Source organism: Necator americanus, chromosome X, assembly GCF_031761385.1.
Source record: "Necator americanus strain Aroian chromosome X, whole genome shotgun sequence".
In the NCBI taxonomy this organism is placed as follows: Eukaryota; Metazoa; Nematoda; class Chromadorea; order Rhabditida; family Ancylostomatidae; genus Necator; species Necator americanus.
In genome coordinates, this window is record NC_087376.1 from 27,360,854 (window position 1) to 27,382,901 (window position 22,048).

Genomic DNA, 22,048 nt, shown 5'->3' on the forward strand with positions numbered 1-22,048 from the left:
TCGACGAGCTTCACAAGTCATTCTATGGGCTACACTCACGTTCGTAAACATCAAACTATTGCGAATTGAGGTGAACGCCTTGGCGCATAAGGATTGGTGACGTCAAAAATTTTATCGTTTATCCTTAATTATTTTATTTTAACACATTCATTTTTCCGGGTGTGACACACCTTTCAGAACTCATCAAGAGATGGAGGATTGGAAAAGATGCTCTGGAGACGAATTTCTGTCATCGCTATTCGCAGTTATTTAAAAGACACAATGTTGTTGAATTAATCAATCGTAAATGAACTCACACTCTTTTTGGTTAATAAATTTATTGGACCTGTTTAATGCTCCATTTTAACTTTAAGGGGAGACTGGAAAACGTTTCTTGAGGGTTGTGGCTAAAAATATTTTGTTCACTATTGTAAAATGAAACCGTAACTACTATTATTTATCCTAAAAATAAAACACTTCTCCCGTCAATGCTATAATCATTTCCTTGGAATTTCCTAGCGGATTTTTTTTCAGCGCGTTCGTTTAAAATTTACCTTCACTTTGATCCGTACCTATCTGCGTATAGAATGCGAGATTTCGCGAACGCGTATGCGTATTTTTTAGAACCAAAAGCAAAATAACGCAATCTATTCCTTGAAAAAAAAAATGAGTGAAAGGAAACTTCTCAACGTTCCTCCTCTAAATCTTTCAAAATCTTTACGAATAGACATTCATAAATGCTTCACTTTGAGAGGTGAACTTATAGGACACACACGCAAAATTAAACCAAAAATTTCTCAATGTCAAGACCAGCCAAATTTTCAGAAAATGCTGTCAAAATGTGAAATCAAAAATTCACCATGAGTGAAACGCGACGAGACTTTATTGATGGCCGCCCCATCTCAGTACTGCCTAAACCGCTGGCGTTCCTTTTGTTATGAGCGCATGCACATATACGAATAATCCGCGGTTTTTTCTACAGTAATTAAGAAATCCACTTTCGAACTAAACTAGTAGCTAAGGACCTGTCCCAGTTCTTTTAAAGGCAGCATACCACGAATCTGCGGTGGTACGGATTTCAGGTAGAGTATCCGTATACGGGGTCGTAGATTATGGACACCGGGGTGGTTTCGCTCATCCCTCCCTGCATCACTGCAAACAGCCTCCTCCAGAATGCTGTTTTGTACGACGCCATCAATTGCAACGCTCCTCCGCCCTGCGATTCGTCGAAAATCAATTCTGACTGCCCTGATAGGCAGCAAGGGACGCTACGCGTGCAAGGGTGGCGCGCTGCAATAGAAGGCATCGTACAAAAGAGCATTCAGGGCCCGGCTGCTAGCAGTGATTCAGGGAGAGATGAGCGGAGCCACGCCGGTGTCCATAATCTACGACCCCGTATACGGATACTCCACCTGAAATCCGTACCACCCCAAATTCGTGGTATGCGTCTAGATCGTACTCATATAGAAAATGTGCTATTTGTACAACTACCTGTTTTTTCTCATCCACTATAGAAGTGCTAATGAAAAAAGAAAAGTAAGCATCAGGAAGTCGAAGTTTCGATCCTGATTCAGAAGTCTGTATATGCGTGTGCCGTTTTTGTCATATTTGGGGAATCGGCACTTTGATTTTCCATCATTAGAAGCTAACTTGAAATGCGAAGAAAATAAACAATTTCTTTCTGCAAAAAAAAATGTAGTCTGAAGTATAACACCTTGCCTAACGTGCCCAAACACTTTGTGTCTGGCTCGATCAATTCTAGTCTAATTCACTTTCTTATTTGATCCTATCCTCTCTTGTATGACTAAGCAGCTGTGATGCAGCATTTTTTCAAGACGCATTTGTGGAGATCCCTTTTTTTTCGAAAATTTTATCTTTCTATTCATCTAACCTTCGTACTAAAAAACGCAAACTATAAGGAATCATGAATTTATGATCACAGCCGCTGAGAAACGGGTGTTTGCAAGTTTGCAAATTCCTCACTGTAGAAGATTATTTGTATGTACGTGAATAGCTTCTAAAATTAAAGTTTCATATGATATTCCTTTTAAGAAAAAACTGACAAAAAGACACAGGAAGCAAGTTGTACATTTAAAAAAAAATCACGATTTTAAAGCACACTTTATCTTCTTATTAGCTTTGCAGATGCAATTGAACACATTGAAGAGCAACTAAGATTTTGTCAAGAAAGAGATCCCACAATCAATCGAAGCTAACGAAGCTAAGCTCTGCTTGTGGACCACCCGGGGTGACAAAAATCAATGACATTTCCTCCTACGCATACTTCTTTTTCTAGAACACAATTAATACATTGATTTAATATTTGCATACGCTATTACAACTTGCTGATGATTTCACAGCAGATACAAGCTGAACATTGTACAAATAGGGAAGAGATTTTATGTAGACTCGAAGAAAACGTGCTCCATTCTGGAAGCGTTACAGCAGCCGCAGAGTAGTGTCAGATTGAGCGGCTTCGTTCTCGTGACGAGGTTAGGCCAATGCTGGTCTTGACACGATTTCCTTCACACAGTAAATGGCTTGAACGCGTTGAAGCCGCTTGTAATTACATTATAGCATCATTGTTGGAGTTTTTGGTGGGAAAAGGGAAATTAAAGTGGGAATTATTGTTCATGTGGACGGAATTTCTTGCTCAAACGTATTTTAATCAGTTTCTTATGACTGTAGTGGTATTCCTCTACGTGCTTTGCTATTTCAGTTTATTTTCTGCAGCAACTAGTTGGCTTTTTTTTTTGAAGTTCTCGAAAGGTGCGCACTTCACGATACACCACTCCAAAGTACTTTAGTTTTTCATTCCGGTGCAGAAATTCTCCTCGCTATCACATTGTCGACTGACTCATTCGCGTTCATTGCTGTTATGACTCATTTCATATTCGCTCACCTTTCGCAATCCGACCACTTTCTATTTTGTTTCCTTTTTCCTCCTCTGATAATAGTTTCCATTACTCATTAGTCCCAACTCCCTTTTCACCACTGTCTGCTTTTCTTTCGTTATTTCAAAGTTGTTCGCATTTGTTTTGCTAATTGTATCTATTTTTGCACTCGTTAAATAACTCTTTTTTTTTTCGTATTACTGTATTTGCCCTTCTGATACTTATGATTTTTTATTTGAGATGCTGCGGTTTTTACTCCAAAAATCTAGTCCAGAGGCACATGAAGACATAGTCGCAGATTATCTGGACTTTCGACAGGTTCTTTATATTTCGTCTTCTTCTCTTTGAATCTCTTCTAGAATTTTGCAACTTTAAAATTAAACCCGCTTCTTTCCAGACAGTACGCCATGGTTTTCCTTCTCGTGTCTCATGTTTCGCATATGACGACGTGCTTAGTTTGCTTGCTATTGGTAATCTCGACGGAGACATCAACATGTGAGAAATCCTTCAGTCTTTTTTTTCCAAATTTATGTCTTCTGAAGGTAAAGTATCATCTTTCCTCGGAAATCCAAGGTAGTTCCTCGACTTTCTTTCTATTATTAGAGGATAGTCTATGTATAAATGTTGTAAATGCTGTTTAGATATGGTGGAAATGGTTTCATTTGGAGTGCAGAAGTTCCCGGAAAGAAAGGCATAAGCAAAAGTGCAGCTCATATGTATTTTGCGTGTGGTCTCGGTGTGCTAATGGTTTTATGTCGAGATTCCACATTTGTTCGATTTTCTATAGAAGGTATGCACCTTTTGCAGACTCACCATGAGTGTTTTTCACTAGCCCTTTTATTATGAGCTTTTTCGTATTGTCTTCCAATGTCTAGTTAAATGAGTTAATGTTAATTAAATGTTAGGAATTGTTTTCCTCTTTCTTCGATTCGAATTAGGGAAATGGAGAAGAGTGAAGTTTTGGACTATTACATATTTCAATAATAATAGGACTAATATTACTGGGCACGGATTGATTTATAACTGAAAGCCTTTCATTAATGTGTTCAGGAGCAAATGTAACAGCTCGTTCTGCGCTTCATGAGACGAGATTAAAGAAGATTACAAGTTGTTGCATGCATCAAAGAGCGGACCTTCGAGAAGCCCTTCTTCTCATCGGTAAGGTTTTTCGTTTTTTCTTCGCCATTTCGCTTTTTTTATGTGTGTGTGTGTTCTTAATTGGATGCGAAGTTGTTACAGCCTTTTTTTTATTTTTGTTTTTATGTTTTTTCGTTCGTCTATTTTTATTTCTGCAACGTTTTCACTTTCATTATTAGCTTTTTCTCCATTGCTCAGTGCATGTTTAATTATGGGTGAATTCCAGCTCAATTTTTTTCCAACGTAACTCCTTTTTTACTGCTCCCACTGACGTATTTGTTCGGTTGCATTTACAGCGTGAACTAAAGTGTGTAGCAATTATTATGCCTTTTTACTTTTTTCTTGAAAAAAAAGACAAATACAACATCATACTTTTTTGCTCACAGCAGTCGACCTAAACCTTTCCTAATTTGTTTATCTACAAGCGTTAGATGATTTCTGATCTCGTTGACTCGCTTGATTAAAATCATCTTAGGAAGTTTTCTTTCTATTAGAGATTTGACCTATACAGTAAAGGAGAACAACAAAACACAATGAGTAGGGCGGTATGATATGCAAGACTTCTAAAATTTTATGAAGTTGCTCGAATCTGTACGGGTTATCAAGTCGCCATAACTTAATTAATTCGATTGACAAAAAAAGAGTCAAATTAAGTCTCTCATCTTTTTTTTCTACTTCCTCAACACTTAGTATCACTTGTTAGAGTTTTCTTCCTACTTTTTTCTTAAATTTTGTGGAAACAAAGTATGTACCTAATGATAACTGTAGGAATTTGCCGCTTTTGAGTTTTATTTGCTCCCGAATTCTTGTCATCTTGCGTGTCTGTACAGGTATCCATGTGATGAACCTTTATTTTCATAATCCTGCTCTGAATGTTATCTGGGTCGCCCATTTTTACCACCGCTTGTTTTTTTACTTTATTTACTTTCTTTGTTTTTTTTTTACTTTATCATTTTACACTTCATTTTTAGGAACTGTGTCCGGTAACGTATTCGCCCTAGATATTAACAGTCTAGAGTTGTCCGAATATATTGTTTTTGAAGATACCATATTACAGAGGTGAAATATAGTCCTCATTATTATCAAGTTTGGCTCCGTTTTTAATACGTTTCACTTTTAGAATCCCTGAAACATCAAGGAGAGAAAAGTACCCGGTTGATTTGCTCTCAGTTTGTCCTACGAATCCTCGCCTCATCGTTATGGTATTTGATCATCGACTTCTATTGTCATACGACTCCTCTACAAATGAAGTGCTTGGAACAAGTGTGTTTGATGTGCAATGCAAAGTGAGTGTTCTGCAGTTTCTGCACTTTCATGTCCGCTTCTGTTTTTTTCCTCTAGAAGCGTGCATCGTTATGTTGACAGTGTAATCGTTTGTCCCAGTTACTGTACTCTGTCCACATCTAACTGGTTATTTTGCGATTTTTTTCAATCCATTGATGCGCACTCATCGCGCTTTCACGGCAATTAAGCGGACTTGAAAAAAGCGAAACAGATGTGTCACTGAAGGGATGAAAGCGGTAAAGTGGTGTTCTGGATTGTGTTTTGATCATCTTATTATGCAAGGATCTTAGATATGCGGTTTTTTTTTGTCAAAGGCATCACCCCACGAATCTGAGGCGATACGGATTTCAGGTGGAGTATTCGTATACGGGATAGTAGATTATAGAGAGGGGGTGATTCCGTTCTCCCTAATTGCCGTAAAAAACGGCCTGGAAGATGCGGCGCGTGCAGAAGGTTGGCGCGCTCCAATCGAACTTCCTGCAGAAAATAGCACGCTGGAACGCCCGAAGCCGTATCTTTTGGGCCGTTTTTACGGCAATTATTAAGAAATGGACGGAATCACCCCTCTCTCCGTAATCTACTATCCCGTGTACGAGTACTCCACCTGAAATCCTTACCACCTCAGATTCGTGGGATGATGCCTTTAATATAATTGTGCACAAAGTTTGGAGCCGACTTTGGTTTTGACAATCCCAAAAGATCGACAAGTGATTATCAGTGTGTTAAATTTGAACGGTATTACATTAATATTCTAATCTGTTCAAATAAAGAGTAGAAGGTACATCCTTTTGTTGAATGACAAACTGATAGTTTCTCAAAACTTCTAAAAAGAAAGTAGAAGAATATTCATAGAATTAGAATTTGTGAAGTAACGATTGAATGTACATTGTGTTGTTGACATTTGTCATCAAAATAAGTATATTCGGGTCGTAATAATTGAGCGATCAAGCAAAATAATTCAAAAATTTCTGTTCTTGTCGGCTCAGTGCCAGGTATATTTCACAGTTCACTGCTGAGATAAACTACTTAGATCGTCTAGTTTGAATGGTGCATGAATAATTTTTAATTCATTCTCTTCAGCTGTAGCCAAGATTGGTATTGATCTTCTTTATTAAACAACAGCTAACGTTTCGGCGTTATCGCCTTCGTCAGTGCAATGTGCATGGATATTCGATAGTTTGATGATTTCCGTAATATTTTCGATCGCAATCATATTCGTTCTAATATATTTTACTTTTAAAACAAAGTACTCCAAAGTTTCAGAATATCACTTGGACTCGTGACGGAACCCAGTGTGTTGTCGCACTTCATGATGGCTCATATGCCTCATGTGATCCGGCTAGAGCTACCATAATTGATCGTCCTGCACAGGTTTTCGGTCCGTTTCCATGTATTCCGACGAAAAAAGCATTCTTTGCAGAGACATCCAGGTATTTGCATTTCATAAATAATCCTACAATTAAAGAGGGTGAAAACTTTTAATTTGAGGACGAGCGAGAAGATTGTGCTTTTCTCCGGTGGTATGCCTCATGCTTCATATGGAGATCGATTTGTTGTTACTGCTAGGCAGGGTGATCGTACTTGTGTGTTCGATTTTCCTAGTCCTGTTATCGACTTCCTGTTGACTTATGGTGGTATGTCGTTGGAAATTACTTTGCCGCTTTTTTCCTACAAATGATGATATCATTTTACCATTTTTTCATTACTTTTATCATTTTTTCATTTTTTCATTACTTTCTTTAATTAGTATTTTATTGATTTGAAGCTGATGGATATCATACATGTGCACTGGTTCTTACTGAAAACGAGCTTGTCTGTATTGATTTAACGGATCGTTGCTGGCGAGTTATACCGCCACAACAACTTTTTCCATTACATGCGAGTCAGGTAAAGGTTTCCATCAATTCGCGGTCGATATAGTAAACATAGAGTTTTTGGCTACAGATTACCACCTCTGCTCATTGTTCGCATGTTGACGAACACGTATGGAATAAAATGAACAAGGTTTTTATTCGTTAAAATGGCCTTTTACTTGTTGATTTCTTTTGCAATCATTTATGAGTTTTAGCTCTCAAGTGATGCGATTCGTAATAATCGTAAATTTTCTTCGGCTCCTTGGCCATTGAATGCGAAAATTCCTATTTCGGATGAGGGACGTGTGGTGAAAGAAGCAACGAAACGGCAGTTATATCTAACTGGGTTTGTTCGTTTCTTTTGGTTGTATTGCATCTTCGTTTCGTTTTGATTTTCGATCCTTCTCATCCAGTGGTTTGTTTCATTTTTTATGAACGAAGATTTCATCGTTGTAGGCACGAAAATGGCACTGTGCGAGTATGGTCGGCTGGTCATGCTGTTATGAACTTATTGTTCATAATTGACACCCGTACCGAGTTCGCTGGATTCTCGGATGAGGTATAGTCAATTTGGACTGCTTTTTGTTGTTTATTTATTCTCGACATAGCTTTAAACATGTTATGTTTTTGTTGCTTTTTGTCCATTAGTTTCCTCAATAACGTTGTTCCACCTGTTGATCTGATTTTTTTCGCATTTGAAGTGATTGCGCAAACATTCATAACGACCTTACGGTCCGTCATTACGGTGTACAGGCCTGATGGGGGCGTTAGCATCAGTGGAACTGGTTGCACTCGAAGTCAGATGAAAACTTTAGGATTCTACACCGAGATAGTTTGATCTTGTGATAACTTGTGAGGAATAGCATTCCAAAGTAGGTGGGGATAGAGGATAAAGCCCACCTAGGCGAACTGCAAATCATGCTTTTTTCTCATCATGTGCTCAAAAGCATGCTAAAGTTAATTTTCTAAAGACGTCAACTTTTACTTAGATGTTATTTTTGGCTGATGATGACGTAGTGTTCGGAAAAGTTGTAATGGGATGATTTTGAAGCAAATTATAAGGATATGTGTTTCAGTTCGGAAGCTTTCTTATTGAGTAGCTACTGTAGGAAATCCGATGTTCTTTAGTTTAAAAAATACAAAATAACTGTCTGTCAGACTGTTTTATAACTACTATTTGTTCCTACTGGATCTGTACCAATGACGCAGAGGAAGAGACAAACAGTTGAGGGGTGGAAAAAGAGAGGGAAGGGGAAAACTGTGTGTTTCATATTATTTATTTTCTATTAATGCTAAATGTCATTCTAACTGATGCTAACCATTTCTATGAACATTTTTCGAACACTTGGCAATTCCTTTTATGTATATTTCACGAAACGACAAAGTTTAGTGTCCAGTATTAAAAATATCGTGTAAGAAGTTGTTTTATGAGTGACTATTCGTTAAGGAAAAGGAAACATTGGAGAAAGAACAAGCTGCGTGTGACACTGATACTTCTGACGACGAATTCCAAATTACTGGTGACTGGCCTCCATTCAAAAAGGTTCTAAAATTTCGTTCGTCAGGTTTATTTTTTACCTTTAACCTCTTATTTCACTTAGATCGGTGATTATGATCCGTTTTGTGATGATGCTGGACTGTCCATCCAAAGGGTAGCGTTCGATGAAAAATCCGGACATATTGTTATTGGAGCGCGAGCTGGACACGTATTTTTGTACACATTGGAGGAAACGGAACGAGTACGCTACTGGTCAAAATGTTGCGTTTGCCGACAAAAAATTGTATTGCGGAATTTCAGGAATTGACTCCGCAAGTTCTTAATGTGGAGTTATGTGAAACATCCAAATTATCTGCAGTTGTTCGAAATAGCAAGCCGCTACCTGCTCGTGTGAACCCGCTCAAGTATGCACCAGGATATCAACCATCTTTTTCCACTCCCAGCAAAAGGTACAGCGCTATTTCTAGATACTAAATTTTCTTTCTAATTTTATTCATACTTTAGTATGCTAGTTCAACTCCAACCTCCTCAACCTGTTTCCGCTGTTGCTGTGCTCTCTGCTCGTCATCTGATTGCTGCTTCCAACGAATACGGATTCACTCTCGTTGATGCTCAGAGACAATCAGTCTTACTGCAAAATAGCTTGGTGAACCAAGCGGGTATGCTTCTTAAAAATTGACGGGAAAATGAAGATATTGAACTTGGCATTTCCATCTTTTGTTAATATTTTCTGTCCATTGTTAATTTTAAAATTACTTTCGTTGTAAAGAAGTCAGATACAGAATTTACAATTTTTTAAAATTTGTTTCAATTTTTTAATTACGCCGAGATTTTCTCCTATCAACAACGAATCTTAGAATTATTGCTGTAGTGGTTATGCGTTTCATTTAAATTAACCATAGCTTGTTCGACAACGGCAAAATCCCTTCAAAACCAATCAAGAAATAGAATTCTGTCCCAAAACTCGTTTTTTGTCTCTCAAAGCGTGCGCGTGTGCTGAGAGCTCCTTCACAAGCTTCGCATAATCACTTGCTACGAAGTGTTTGTCTAACTTTCCAAGGGCAAAAGTATAATTTTGTTTTCTCTTCTTATCATTCAACGTGTCTAGATATGCAACATGCGGGTACTTTCGACGATGCACTTTCTCGCTTTAAGAGCATGAAGAAATCCATCCGCCAAACATTTCGAAGGAAAAAGAAGACCCCGGTGACATCACTAGATAATACCTTAGTATGTATTTTCTATTTTTCACATTGCTGTTTTTTTTTCATTCCGTATTTGTGTTCCTGCTTTAGGCTACAGCAAATAGTGAATCTCCGGTGAAGGAAACGAACAAATTCAATGTGTCGAGGGTATTTAGTGACAATGAGGATGAGGACGTAGAGATAACGAAGCCAGTTGAGCGCCTTATTGAAGAACGTGGGATGTGTCCGTGTGAGTTGAAGACTCCACTAATGTCATTTTTTTCTGTCGTTGTGGTTGTTGTTGTTTTTATTATGCGAGTATCGAAAAGCTTAACTATTTAAGTGGAATCACCGACCTGGTTCATTAGATGTCTCAGATTCCTCAGTGTTCCGGTGATGGGAATTGCAGGGGTATGTGCTCCTTTGTTTGGATTAAAGGAATCTCTTTTTTTCAAATTTTATAACCTTTTTGGGTAGATAGTTTAACTAGTTACCGAGTGAGGAAAGGAGCTCCGTTATTTCTTTGCAATCTTTTTTCCTCGCATGTGAATTCGCATAACTTCTCTGTCCACACTAAAACTTGCACCGTACTCATTTTTCACAAATGACACACTGTGGTTTCGTTTTCTCTCGCAATTTTATTACTTTTGTAATTAAATTCTGGATAACCTACCGTTGCAAATGGAGAGAAATACATCTCTTAAAAGCTGTTCTAGTAGTTTCAAAGATATTGGAAAATCATAGCCGACTATTCAAAAATCTTTCTCTCCGTTTTGCCCTTGAAGATGTGGCTAGGAACCACTCCTTAGGATTTCCAGACTTTGTCTATTTCGATAATCCTATTTAATCCTTCGTTTTTGCAACATTCTATGTGGAACATGCTTTTCAGATATACTGATGTGATTGAATTTTTGGTAAAATACACGATTAAGAATAGCTTTCTTGATGTATCCACTTTCAGGTGAGCGATGTGTTTGTAGTAGGTACAAATGGAGGGAAACTAATCATTTATACAATTACGGACCAACCAAGGGCAGAGGACGTATGCAAATTGGTGAGTCTTCTACTTTTTTTATATCTCCATAGTTCTTTACTTATTATTCTAGCTGAAAACGCTTGCTCTTCGTCACGCAGCTCCCATCATTCATGTGGATGTTATTATGGAGCCAGGAACGAGAGTATGTGCATATTTGTCGCTTTCAGTTTACTTTTATCCTTTGCATGTGATTCAGCAGGCGTCTTCGGCTCGTCTCATCATATTTACCGAGGAGCAAATCCGTAGCCTCTATCTTCCGAGCCTGAAGCCTACTCGTTACAAGTTGAAGCTCACTAGTACAGAGGGATTGCGAATCCGTAAAGCTTCTATTGTTACACTTCACAATTCTACTGGTAAGCAGTGAACAGTTGAGCTTTAGTTAAAATCATTAAGATCTCTATACATTTATGATTTCTATGCATTTAAAAAACTGTTTTCTTTAGATCTCTCAAACTGCGAAAGTTTTGCGGCTATTGTGAACAATAATGGAGAGGTAACGGTGTACTCGCTGCTGAATCCAAAGAAGAGTGGAAAGTTCTCAGTGGTGAAGGTTTGTTCACATCATTCTTTTTTCAAGAAAAGTAACATGTGTTTTTTTTTCGAAAAAGAAAACATTGCTTTCTTTGCTGCCCATAGTAACAGTTGTGATTATGTACAGTGTTCATCAAATTTTTGCACTTTCGTATACAGTCGTGAACCAACATAAAACGCTTCGCTGCTCATGCGGAAAAACGTTGCTATATCGCAAGGACAAAGTTCTGACTGTAACTTACCTAGAATGCCCAAAATATGGAATTATTTTAATCATTTAATTGTCTTAGACAATATTGTTAAAGACATAATTACAGGCAAAACTAATCTTGATTTGCTGCATAGCATCTGAACACATATATTTTTGTACTTCAATTTTTTCGTTTAATGGTTATTGGTATGATTGCGATTCGTTTTAAGTACATTCTTTATGCATAGGAGATTTCAGAGCACAGACATTGCGGGTATTTCGTCAATGTTGATCACACCGTATGGTGAACTGTTATACCTGAGACAAGGAGGATCCGAATTGCAACGTGCAACTATATCCGAACATTCGCTGCCATGGGCGGTGCCATGCCAAGGGAAAAAATGGCCCGAGCCTATTACCTCACGCTCAGAATCACTTGCTTAAAGTAATAACTTTTCGCTTATTTCACCTCATCAGAGTGAACCTTACTTTTTTTGTAAGCTGTTGTGAATAAGTGCCTTGGTTAAAATTCATAGGGTTCCTGGATTTGGAATTCTTGATGTCAATTGTAGCTTTACGCATCAGTAAGAATACTTCTTAGCTTTAGTCAATATTGAATGTTATCATAGCGCTTTGAGCTTTATTTATTTGGTTGAGATGAGGAGTCGAGGTATAATTTCTGGTGCTGTCATGAAAAATATTGAGCTTGTATTCACCGCTAGATTGCGTTGGTCGCAGATTGCATGAAGCACATACACACATGTTCTTTGTTCATAAGAAATATCCAGAGAATGCGACTTTTCTCGTTTTGACCTTCGATTATCTCTCGTTCTGGTCCAGCTAGTTCCCTTGTGTAGCTGTATAACAGCAGCTTTTCCTTTTCATGTGCATGTCTGTTCAATACTCCTTTTAGGAGTAGTATCATTGTTGATTATGTATGGTTATGATTTTGTTTTGATTATGATATCATTTCATTTCTTCTCGAATATATCTTATGCTTTTAATGGCAGGTGTACGTATATCTCTTAATACTATGGGCAACTGTTGTGACATTTCATTCGTTCGAATTGGTTTCATCTGCGGCTTTATTCGCTTCCCTTCTTATCTTTTTTCGCCTGCAATTTATCTGGCTTACTCAATACTGCTTTGCATTTGCCTTGCACAACATTTGTAGATGAAAATGTTCATTTATTTGACTGTTTCTCTTTTTTCTTCTTTACGAGTGTTCAACAACTTCTAAATATCCTCTCAAATCTGGAGTACCCTCTGTTACTGCTGTGAAATATGTGATATGTCTCTTACAATTCAATTGTGATAATATTTTTGAGGCCAAATTTATACAAATAAATAGTAAGTTCAAGTTTATTCACAGTCTCATGATGAGCGACTAATCATAATTAGGCAAAATCTGCTGAAATATGGCAATATATATCCGTAATTTAACTTTGTTGAAAGACATTTTCACCAAATAATCATTGATACGTTATGGTGAGCCGTATTGCGCAGGACGTGGTGCAACTGCTGCTACCTTCTGTCCCATGTAACGTTCAAGAAATTCGGAGTGCTTCTTGAGCACTGTGCGAACACTCTCATTCCTGAAGTAGAAGAACTTGTCAGTGGATATTTCCGGTTATAAGTTGCACATGTTTTTCCTTTCAAAAAAAAAAAAAAAGAAATGAAATACTTTTTTGCGAGGTTAGCTTATGAACAGTCATTGATAGCGAGACGGCCATCTACAAATATAGTAAGGATACTAGAAAAATCCACTGATCTGCCTCACTAGAGGGATCATAGCCGGTTAGTCGCGAGTGTACGTGGCGAGTGAGGGACAGATTCGCAGTCCCGATAAATGGAAAAATTACTGGTGCCCACTCGAACAGTTCGAAGAAGAAAGGGAGTCAAGGTAATCAGTTGGAAAATATCTCCCTTAAGAGAAAGGCTATGAGGACTCCTTAATTGTTTCAAATAAATTTCTTGCACCAATTCTTTGCTCACTGGGGACAATTTTTCAACTTCTTACACTGTTGATTAATGCTTATATGGACTTCTATGGATACTGAGTTCAATTTCCATGGTTTTTTTTTCTGGCAAGTTCTTGGAGAGGTTTTCAGTAAATGAAAGGGAAGAGGAGCGATCCAAATACGAATAGACTTCTTTTTCTGTGGACTTGTGGTTTCACAATAAAACGCTCTTACCTTGGAGGCACATCTTGACCATCTTGGCTAGATGCAAGATCAGCATCAAGGCGGTCGTTCGGATTACGGATTGGTCCCTGAAATTTAGCAATGTACTCTATGATCTCCCAGCGATAACAATCCCATTGTCAATAAGTTTTCGACACATTAAACTTTGCAGATTGTATGCACTATCGACAAGATGTAGACGTTTTTAAGAGATTTACAAACCTTCCCATATAGAAAATACAGAGAAATTCTTTTGGGAAGTTTATAGCTGGATACTAATTTTTTTTTGTTCAGAAATGTTCACCTACTTTGTCTGGTTCAGTTCGAATCTTATAGGACGACATTTGATTACGAAGATTTTCCATTTCAACACACTCTTCCATCAAAGAGATTTCAAGTTCTTGTAGCTAAAAATTGAAAAAGAAAAGATTACGGATATAGGAAGAAACAACACAACAAATGACATGCCTGTCTCATTTTTGTCTCATAATGCCGTTTCATTTCATCTACGTGCTTTTCAGCAGCTAAAACATTTTGAGCTCGTCGCTGTAATTCTCCAGCCTCTTCTTTAATTCTCCGCACATCCAATGAACGTTTCCTACAAAACGACAAAGTCGAATGAATTGCATACGAGTGCTTAGGAAACTAAAAGAATCACCCATAGAATTCGTTCTTCTCTTGTTCCAGCAGTTGACGTTCTGTACTCACTCTTACAAGTAAATCATGTTGCTCTTGGAAGAATGTAGTCTGCAGCAATAAAATAAGTAATATTGTTCTTGAATGGAGAGTTTGTTCAACCGGGTGAGCGCTACACGTCAGCTGCAACGCACACCTTTTCTCTGCTCGACATGGGCTGTCTCGTTCTACTGCCCTACTCCGATCGATGACGCATCGTACGCACACGGTTGAACAAATTCTATGCTAACTGTTGTCATTTCTCAAGCCGTCCATCATTTCTTATAATTCATACCTTGGATCTGTCTAGAGCTTCTTTCTGTTTCTCGATATTTTCCAGAATAAACTGTTGGTCCTCCTTGAAAACAGACTTCTCAGCGTTAAGGCGATTCCATTCTTCTCGCACAAGATATTTGTCCTAGATCTCTTTCTCGCAATTTAATGTTCTTTGGTAAACTTCAAGTCCTTTTTTATAATTTTTTTTTGGAAAATTATCACCTGTTCCATAACTTTCTCTTGGCCCTTACATAATTCGTTCAACTTAGCATTCAATTCGTAGACCTTCTTGCGTTCATCTTCAAAATGCGCTTTATCCTCGAGTAATCTATGAAAGAAGTGAGTGGATTTCATAGTAGTTTCACCTGATCATTTACTAGTATTCTAATATACAATATAAATTATTTGTTCTGGAAAAAAATCACCTTTGTTCTCTGTTTTCCAGTTGTTGTTCTCTTAACTTCAACGCTGTTTCCTTTTCAATAATGGTACGTTCTGTCACCATATTTACATTATCAGCAAGTTGATTTATAGTCATAGAGAGGTTGTCAACTTTATCCACGACCGTAGTAACATCTCTTAAAAATTTAATGTATAAATGTCATTGTAGGAGCAGTACATAGCCAAATCCAAAAAAAAAAAAACATTTCTTTGGTCTCCAAACAATTATGGCGCACAGTACGACGTTTACGATCAGTAGTAGATTCGTTTGATTTTATACATATCGTTTTTAATGTATCTTCGAGCACTCAGATTGTGAAGTGCATTACGGTGCTAAAAGGGTTGAAGAGACAAAAATTAGGGTTGGACAGAATTTCTCCGATTATTCATTGTTAGTAGGGCGGGTATAGCGCAGCTGGTAAGAGGTTCCACAGTTGCTACACGGTCGTTGGTTCGAAACCGCTATTGGGCCAAACAAGCATTTCATTCCTTTGCGGTCGATAAATCGATACCAAACGTATCTCGGAGAAAAATATCAATTTCTTAAATTAACTAATCCCTTCCACCCAAACAATTGCATGAGTTATATAAGCGTTTGTAAACCTCAAATGATTTTGAAGTGAAGGCGTTGGCACATCCGAAGCGGATTGATTGACGCCATACGCTTTATCCACTTAAATTATACCTGTTCTTGTTATAAACATGTGGTCATCTGCACACATTGGAAAAAGATGTGCATTTTTGCGTAAAAGGCCCGCCTTCAATCGTTCCACTTCATTGGGCTTAAGCCAGCCAATCACACCATATCAATATGCTTGAACACGTAAGTGGTGGGTTTTGGTTTTACCAGCGTGTTCTTGGGTGAACGACTGCAGAAAAACAGAACACTTAAAAATTGTCGTCTCCGGATCTTTTTCTGCAGGAATGGAGCGAAATGGAGAAGATCAACAGGTTCATAATAATGCAAAGAAGTACTCTTTTGATGGTCAGTGGGGTAGAGAATAGAATGATCCGAGGAAGTGTTCTCGAGCAAAACATCTGGGACACAACCAGAAGATCAGGCTGTGGACAGTACAGGATGTGAAAGATGTTTCAACCGAAAAAACCTTACTCTACCGTATCCCATCCCTCCCGATTTGTACGGATTTTATCCTCTCTTTGTTCTATTGTCTTGTATTTTTGTGTTCAAAATATTAGGATTTTGTTGCTATAAATATCCCCGAAACTAATTTCAGGTGAGATCATGTGTCTCAAAAGGATCGAAACGCAGTCGCTGACCTCCATTGACCAGCCGATTGCTGTATGCTGTCGAGTTGCCGCTCATACGTCGACTTTAACCTCTCAAGTTCTTCGGAATGTTCGTCTTGTAGTTTAGAGATTTGTTTTCTGGAATGTATCGATTATTTATTGTGTCATAAATACAGCTTATATAGTGTGAAACTTAAAATGATGAAGAAAAATAGCAAATTTCCAGTCTCGTTCTTTGTATAATACAATATGATAAATACATTATGGGCTAATCGATTGGAGGAACTGATCGATTAACCCATAATGTATTCATTATATTGTACAGAAATTGTAGGTGAATTTATTCTCACTTAAGGTAACTTACTGATGAGAATTCTCCAACTCTTTTTGTTCTTCTTGATGATCACGATCTTTCTTTGTTAACTTTTCCTTCCATAGCCTCTCTAGATCTTGTTCATCTTCTTTCTTTCGTCTTTTTACGTCTTCAATTTCTCGATTTAGGCGCTCGACCTCGTTTTCCAGCCTAAAATCTCCAGGCGTACACTCAATATTTTCTCTATTATCTCCTCAAGAATTCGTCAACCTTTTAATTCGTAGAGTTTCTTCAGAAGAAGGAACAGTTTGTTGAGGAACTGAAGTTGGAGCCGTAGTAGGTTCAGATGTCCCGCTTGTAGTTTTCGCTTCTTTTTCGCGTCGTGATGGACCTAATAGGCTTCCGAGGTTTGTGGGTCCCGTTTGGTGTCGTGTTATTCGCGTGCTGAAGTAACATTCTTTGAAGGTACATTTACAACTACCCTAATATTTGCTTGTTTATTTTGCTCTGATTTTACACTGGTACTTACTTCGTTGCTGGTGTTGTACCCGTATTCGTCGCGGACGATTTTTGTTCTGTTGACGTATCAGCGAAGAGATCATCTAGTGCACTTTTTGTTGGAGGCTGAATATTTTTATTTTGTTAGAAGAAGAGATTCACGAAGGAGTCATAACGTTTTTTTTTTCCACACCGTGCTTGGATTTATTGGATGAACCCATGAATTGCTCTTCATTCTTATCTTTTGAATTATCACACTGGTTAATTTGACCCCCGTTGTTTTTCGAATTGGTCGAGCGGGCACCAGTAATTTTTCCATTTCTTCCGATCGCGAGCCAGAGTCGGTGTGGATTCCTCCTTTCGCATTGGATACAACGAGCATTGAAATTTTCTTTGAAGGACTCCGTCAAGATGTCTGACCATCGGGTCGGCCGCAGGGTCAAGTGAGTGATGGGATTTTTCTATCGGGGGTCGTAAAGGGAGAGGGTTGGAAGGGAAGGAAGTGTGCAGTAGTGAATGAAGGAAAACATGATAAACAGGATAGAATATTACGTACTACTGAATAATATGCAGTATTAACTAATATAATATAGTACATCTATTATAAGATATTACCACAGATAATGTCACGTGATTACATTAATTACAATATATTATATTTTGCTTAAGGCGTAGGACAGTATAGAAGCCTCAATACTGTTTTGAAAATGTTGAACGAGTTTGACAATGTAACAGTGGGACCACGCAGGTTCGACACCTTACTGCGACGAAATTTTGCGAAGGAGATAGAAATTTGAAACTTCTCCTAAAAGATCAAGAATTCAAGCATGAGTAGTTCTCATCAGTTTAAAAGTGGATTTAATGAAATTGAATAACTTAAAAAGCTCAGATTCTGTGCACATTGTTAGGTCTGGAAGATCGCGAATAACTTCGGGATAAGAGAACCAAGAGAAATATTTCAGGCAGTTTTTTTTTTGGAGAAGGCTTTTGCTACAAAACTAAAAAAAGTCATATCGCTGTTTTTTCCATCTCCTGGTCTTTTTGGAATTTAGAAAAAAAGTTGAATTTTTTTTTACTTTTCTGGGTTTTTCCTTCTTTTTTCTTCTTCCTTTGATTCTGCCACGTTTCCCCATTCAGAAAAATGGGACGGAGTTTTGAAAAATCACCCATATATTTGGATAGAGATACTAAGGAAACCCCTATGTGCAAAGTTTCTCCTTCCTTTACGGTCTGGTTCTTTCGAAACTTAGATACAAAAACCCAGAAAGAATCGAAAAATTTTTATTTTTGTTCTGTCTAAATTAAAAAAAGATGAGGAGTTGGGAAAAACACCGATATGACCGTTTTGTAGGGCAAACCTTCTTTTCTAGAAAAGTACCTGAAATATTTCTCTTGGTCCACTTATCACGAAGTTATTCGCGATCCTAATCTAACAATATGCACAGAATTATAGCTTTTTTTTGGTCTTTAATTTCCGTTTAATCCACTTTTAAACTGCTGAAAACTGCATGTAATTAAATTCTTTATCCTTCAGAAGTTGCTTCAAGTTTCTAACTCTTTTGCAGAAATTTGACTCAACGGAGTGTCGAACCTGAATCGTCCCATTTCATATTGTCGAGACAAAGTGTTGGTTTTTAGTGTTTTTGGTCGTTCTTCTCTAATTCGACCTATGCATCTGGACCTTCTCTTTTTTGTCATATTTTGTGCTTTAATCAGTATAGCGAACCAATGCTGAGCGATTTCTACGAAACATGTGGATGCTTCCGCAGAATGCTTCAGCTGAATCTGCAGAGGACGATGTTCATGATGGATGGGTCTTCTATAGCCCATTCACACTCACTGGAATGAAAATATACAAAGGCACCAGCTACGTTTATCTGGTTCGGGAAGTAAAGAGCAAGAATGGAAGCAAGAATCCGAGCTAGGCAGAAGGAAAAGACTGGCTTGGGGAGCTTATAAGAGCTTCATGAATATAGTGAAGACGACCAGAAACATCCGACTCCGCGCTCACCTCTTCAGCACCACAGTACTTCCTGCTTTGACCTACGCTTCAGAAACCAACACGCCACGTAAACAAGAAGAAAGTAAAGTGAACGTCATTCAATGTGCATTCTATTTGATGATGCTAGGATCATCCTTTCTTTCCTTTCACGCCCGTTCAATGACGCTCACCGCGTTTTCTTCCTGCTTGCGAAGTGCCCAGATTTCCGAAGCATAGGTCAAAGCAGGAAGTACGGTGGTGTTGAAGAAGTGAGCACGGAGCCGGGTGTTTCTGGTCTTCTTCACTACATCCTCGATGCTCTTGTACGCTCTCCATGCCGCTCGTCTCCTCCTGCCCAGCTCGGGGGTCAGGTCGTTCATCACGTTCAGTTCCCGACCCAGATAAACGTAGCTGGTGCATTCGGATATGTTCGTTCCGTTGAGCGTGAATGGGGCATCCGAGACCCATCCGTTGCGTCGTCTTTTGGAGATTCAGCTGAAGAGCGATGTATCCACATGTTTCGTCGAAGTCGGTCAGCATTCGTTCCGCTTGGCTGATGCTAGGTGTTATCAGTACGATTTCATCAGCAAAAGCAGATATTCTATCTGCCCACCATCAATCTTCACTCCCATATCGTCCTATTCCAGCTTTAGCGCTGCGTTTTTGAGAGTGACGGTGATTATCTGAGGTGAAATTGTGTCATACTGCCGGACGCCTCTCTTCACGTCAATGATGATACTCCTGTAGAATGGCGGAACTACGGTCGCGAAGTTACTGTACAACTCTAGAGGTACCTTTGTGTACTGAGTAGGAATGCCTTAGTTGCTTAGGGTTAAAGGACCGCTTCCTTCTCAGCTGAGACGAAGGCCTTCCTCATGCCGATGAAGGGGAGACATAGCGGCATCTTGTACCCTGTGTCAGTGAGTTTCGAAACAGTGTGAATGTTGTCAATCGTGCTGAATCCATTTCGAAATTCCGCCTGCTCGCTTGGCTGTCCTTCATTCAACACTTTTTTAATCCTATTAAGGACAACTTTTGTAAGTAGCTTGGTAGATGACAGATAGTAACCAGATTGGGCGATAGTTGATGATATCATTTGTATCTCCCTTCTTGTACAACAACACGGTCTTTCTGATCTTCCACCGCTTAGGAACCCTCCGACGGGTCACGTGTAAAGAGCCTCGCGAGAGTGTTGACAAGTATTGGCAGAAGGTTCTTCAGATGTTCTGATCTTATTCTGTCGGGACCGGATGCCTTACGATTTTCTTGCCGACATGATAACACTTCGTACTTCGGATGGGAGAACCTCCTCTGAAATGAGGTGCCCATCTTCCCTCAGATGATATGGAGGCAAATGGACGTGACTGTCAAAGAGATCAGAGTGGAAGTCGTAGATGATTTTCTCCATTCCCCTCTCGATGCAGTAGTTGTTCCATTTGGATTCCAGAGAGCAGTCATCTTCGTTCGATTGCGATTTAAGATTGGCAAAATCTCGACGGGGATAGCGGATGCTTTTTCTCGCCTACAAAACTTCCGCCAACACTTCTGCTCTTCCCTCTCTAAGGTCTTCGTTTATCGCCTCTCCACAAAGCCTACCGAGCTCGAGCTTGAGTTTTCGGTTGCCTACGCCTCGCTGACGTTTCACCTCAAGAGCTGTGAAAAGTCAAAAGTGTGAGAGAAAATCCCGTTCGTAGGAGGCGATGGTCCGATTCCGTATAGAACTTAAACACAACAGCGACATCCGTCAGGCAGAACCTTTCACGGACGATGGTGCGGTCAATTTCATTACGGTTCCCTCCACCGGGCGACTTTCGCGTCTAGAGTAGAGAAGAGTGTTTTTGGAAATGTGAGTTCCAATGGGTGGCCTTAGCTGTCGTGATGAACTTGGAAAGGCTCTCCTTTGTTAATTCCATCGAAGGTCATGTGTGACAATGTAACGTTTCTCAGACGTTCTTCTACGGTCAATTTCGGCGTTGAAATCACCAACAATGATCTTGTAGAAGGTATGGTCTTCTCTGTAGAGTTTCCTTAGGTCCATGTAGAGAGCCTCTACTAATACTTCTTCTTCTTCGTAGCTTGATGTTGAAGCGTAAGCGAAGAAGATTGTCAAAGTTTGCGTTGGATCACATCTTCTCATCCGCGGACGTTCAGTTCGTGTCGTAAGTTGTTCGAAGGTGTCGACGTTCTTTATTATACTCGCGTTGACGGGGACGCCAATTCCGCCAACTTCTCTGCTGTCGCATGTTCCTAAGAACACTTCTCCTGTTTCATATACGGCATTGAGAGGGTGGCGTCCTTTCATCTTGATCAGTTCGATGACGTCGTGCTTAATGTTCCTAGTTAACATCATCAGATCTCCGATGGTCGCTTCCGATGGAAGCATACGTGCGCTATAAGTACAGATCGTCATCCTAATCCTTTCCGTTTTAGTAGCACACATTACTCTTGCAACCCTGTCCTTCCTGGCGCGCCGTACCAGAAAAAGAATAAGGAGTATTCTCAAGAATAAGGACACTGTTCTTTATTGCTATTTATTATTATATTATATTATTTTATTATTATATTTATTGGCATGCGTGAAATTTTAAAACCCATGGCCAGATTCAAGCCTCTACACCCACGGGTTTGTGGGAGAATGTTGCCTTCTTCAAGATTGGACGGCTTATTTGTTGGAGGCAACTCCAAACCACCGCCCTTCCACCTCCCAGTCATTTGTTTGCTGGGTAGTGGCCGGATGGACGTGCGCGATATAAGGATATTATGAGTCAGTCCTTGCCCAGAAGAAGGCCAGGCACATAGTTGCTTTTGGTCCGCTGTTAGCCTCCTGTCCGCCAAGTGGGAACGCGC

At 39.1% G+C, this 22,048-nt stretch overlaps 5 protein-coding genes across 7 annotated transcripts; 2 read left to right on the forward strand and 3 right to left on the reverse strand.

Annotated features, from left to right (window-relative positions):
- Positions 1-3,113: 3,113 nt before the first annotated feature.
- RB195_025679 (uncharacterized protein) lies at positions 3,114-12,030 on the forward strand (the record flags this gene model as incomplete). 2 transcript variants are annotated; one of them, XM_064213924.1, is made up of 24 exons in its annotated part: positions 3,114-3,191; positions 3,271-3,368; positions 3,515-3,663; positions 3,924-4,031; positions 4,982-5,069; positions 5,131-5,296; positions 6,558-6,724; positions 6,783-6,928; positions 7,060-7,181; positions 7,239-7,298; positions 7,363-7,493; positions 7,604-7,706; positions 8,595-8,690; positions 8,749-8,886; positions 8,946-9,094; positions 9,150-9,304; positions 9,754-9,875; positions 9,941-10,079; positions 10,173-10,240; positions 10,791-10,883; positions 10,936-11,007; positions 11,062-11,218; positions 11,309-11,415; positions 11,845-12,030. In XM_064213924.1, 24 exons carry the CDS (start codon positions 3,114-3,116, stop codon positions 12,028-12,030), a joined length of 2,898 nt encoding a protein of 965 aa, XP_064069805.1. The 2 variants fall into 2 exon arrangements, with proteins under 2 accessions (XP_064069805.1, XP_064069806.1); XM_064213925.1 differs by having other exon boundaries at positions 11,065-11,218.
- Positions 12,031-13,069: 1,039 nt separating this feature from the next.
- RB195_025680 (uncharacterized protein) lies at positions 13,070-19,581 on the reverse strand (the record flags this gene model as incomplete). Of its 2 annotated transcripts, none has more annotated exons than XM_064213927.1 (13): positions 13,070-13,181; positions 13,782-13,858; positions 14,078-14,176; positions 14,280-14,367; positions 14,428-14,516; positions 14,740-14,862; positions 14,943-15,048; positions 15,146-15,298; positions 16,440-16,547; positions 16,774-16,932; positions 16,993-17,166; positions 17,252-17,346; positions 19,393-19,581. In XM_064213927.1, 13 exons carry the CDS (start codon positions 19,579-19,581, stop codon positions 13,070-13,072), a joined length of 1,572 nt encoding a protein of 523 aa, XP_064069807.1. The 2 variants fall into 2 exon arrangements, with proteins under 2 accessions (XP_064069807.1, XP_064069808.1); XM_064213926.1 differs by lacking the exon at positions 19,393-19,581 and adding an exon at positions 17,414-17,602.
- On the forward strand, positions 19,324-19,758 carry RB195_025681 (uncharacterized protein; the record flags this gene model as incomplete). Its single annotated transcript, XM_064213928.1, has 1 exon — positions 19,324-19,758. One exon carries the CDS (start codon positions 19,324-19,326, stop codon positions 19,756-19,758), a length of 435 nt encoding a protein of 144 aa, XP_064069809.1.
- A 275-nt stretch (positions 19,759-20,033) lies between these two features.
- Positions 20,034-20,297, reverse strand: RB195_025682 (uncharacterized protein; the record flags this gene model as incomplete). The annotated part of the gene is made up of 1 exon (XM_064213929.1): positions 20,034-20,297. The coding sequence occupies one exon, from the start codon at positions 20,295-20,297 to the stop codon at positions 20,034-20,036; it is 264 nt and encodes an 87-aa protein (XP_064069810.1).
- Positions 20,298-21,104: 807 nt separating this feature from the next.
- RB195_025683 (uncharacterized protein) lies at positions 21,105-21,584 on the reverse strand (the record flags this gene model as incomplete). The annotated part of the gene is made up of 1 exon (XM_064213930.1): positions 21,105-21,584. One exon carries the CDS (start codon positions 21,582-21,584, stop codon positions 21,105-21,107), a length of 480 nt encoding a protein of 159 aa, XP_064069811.1.
- Positions 21,585-22,048: the final 464 nt, after the last annotated feature.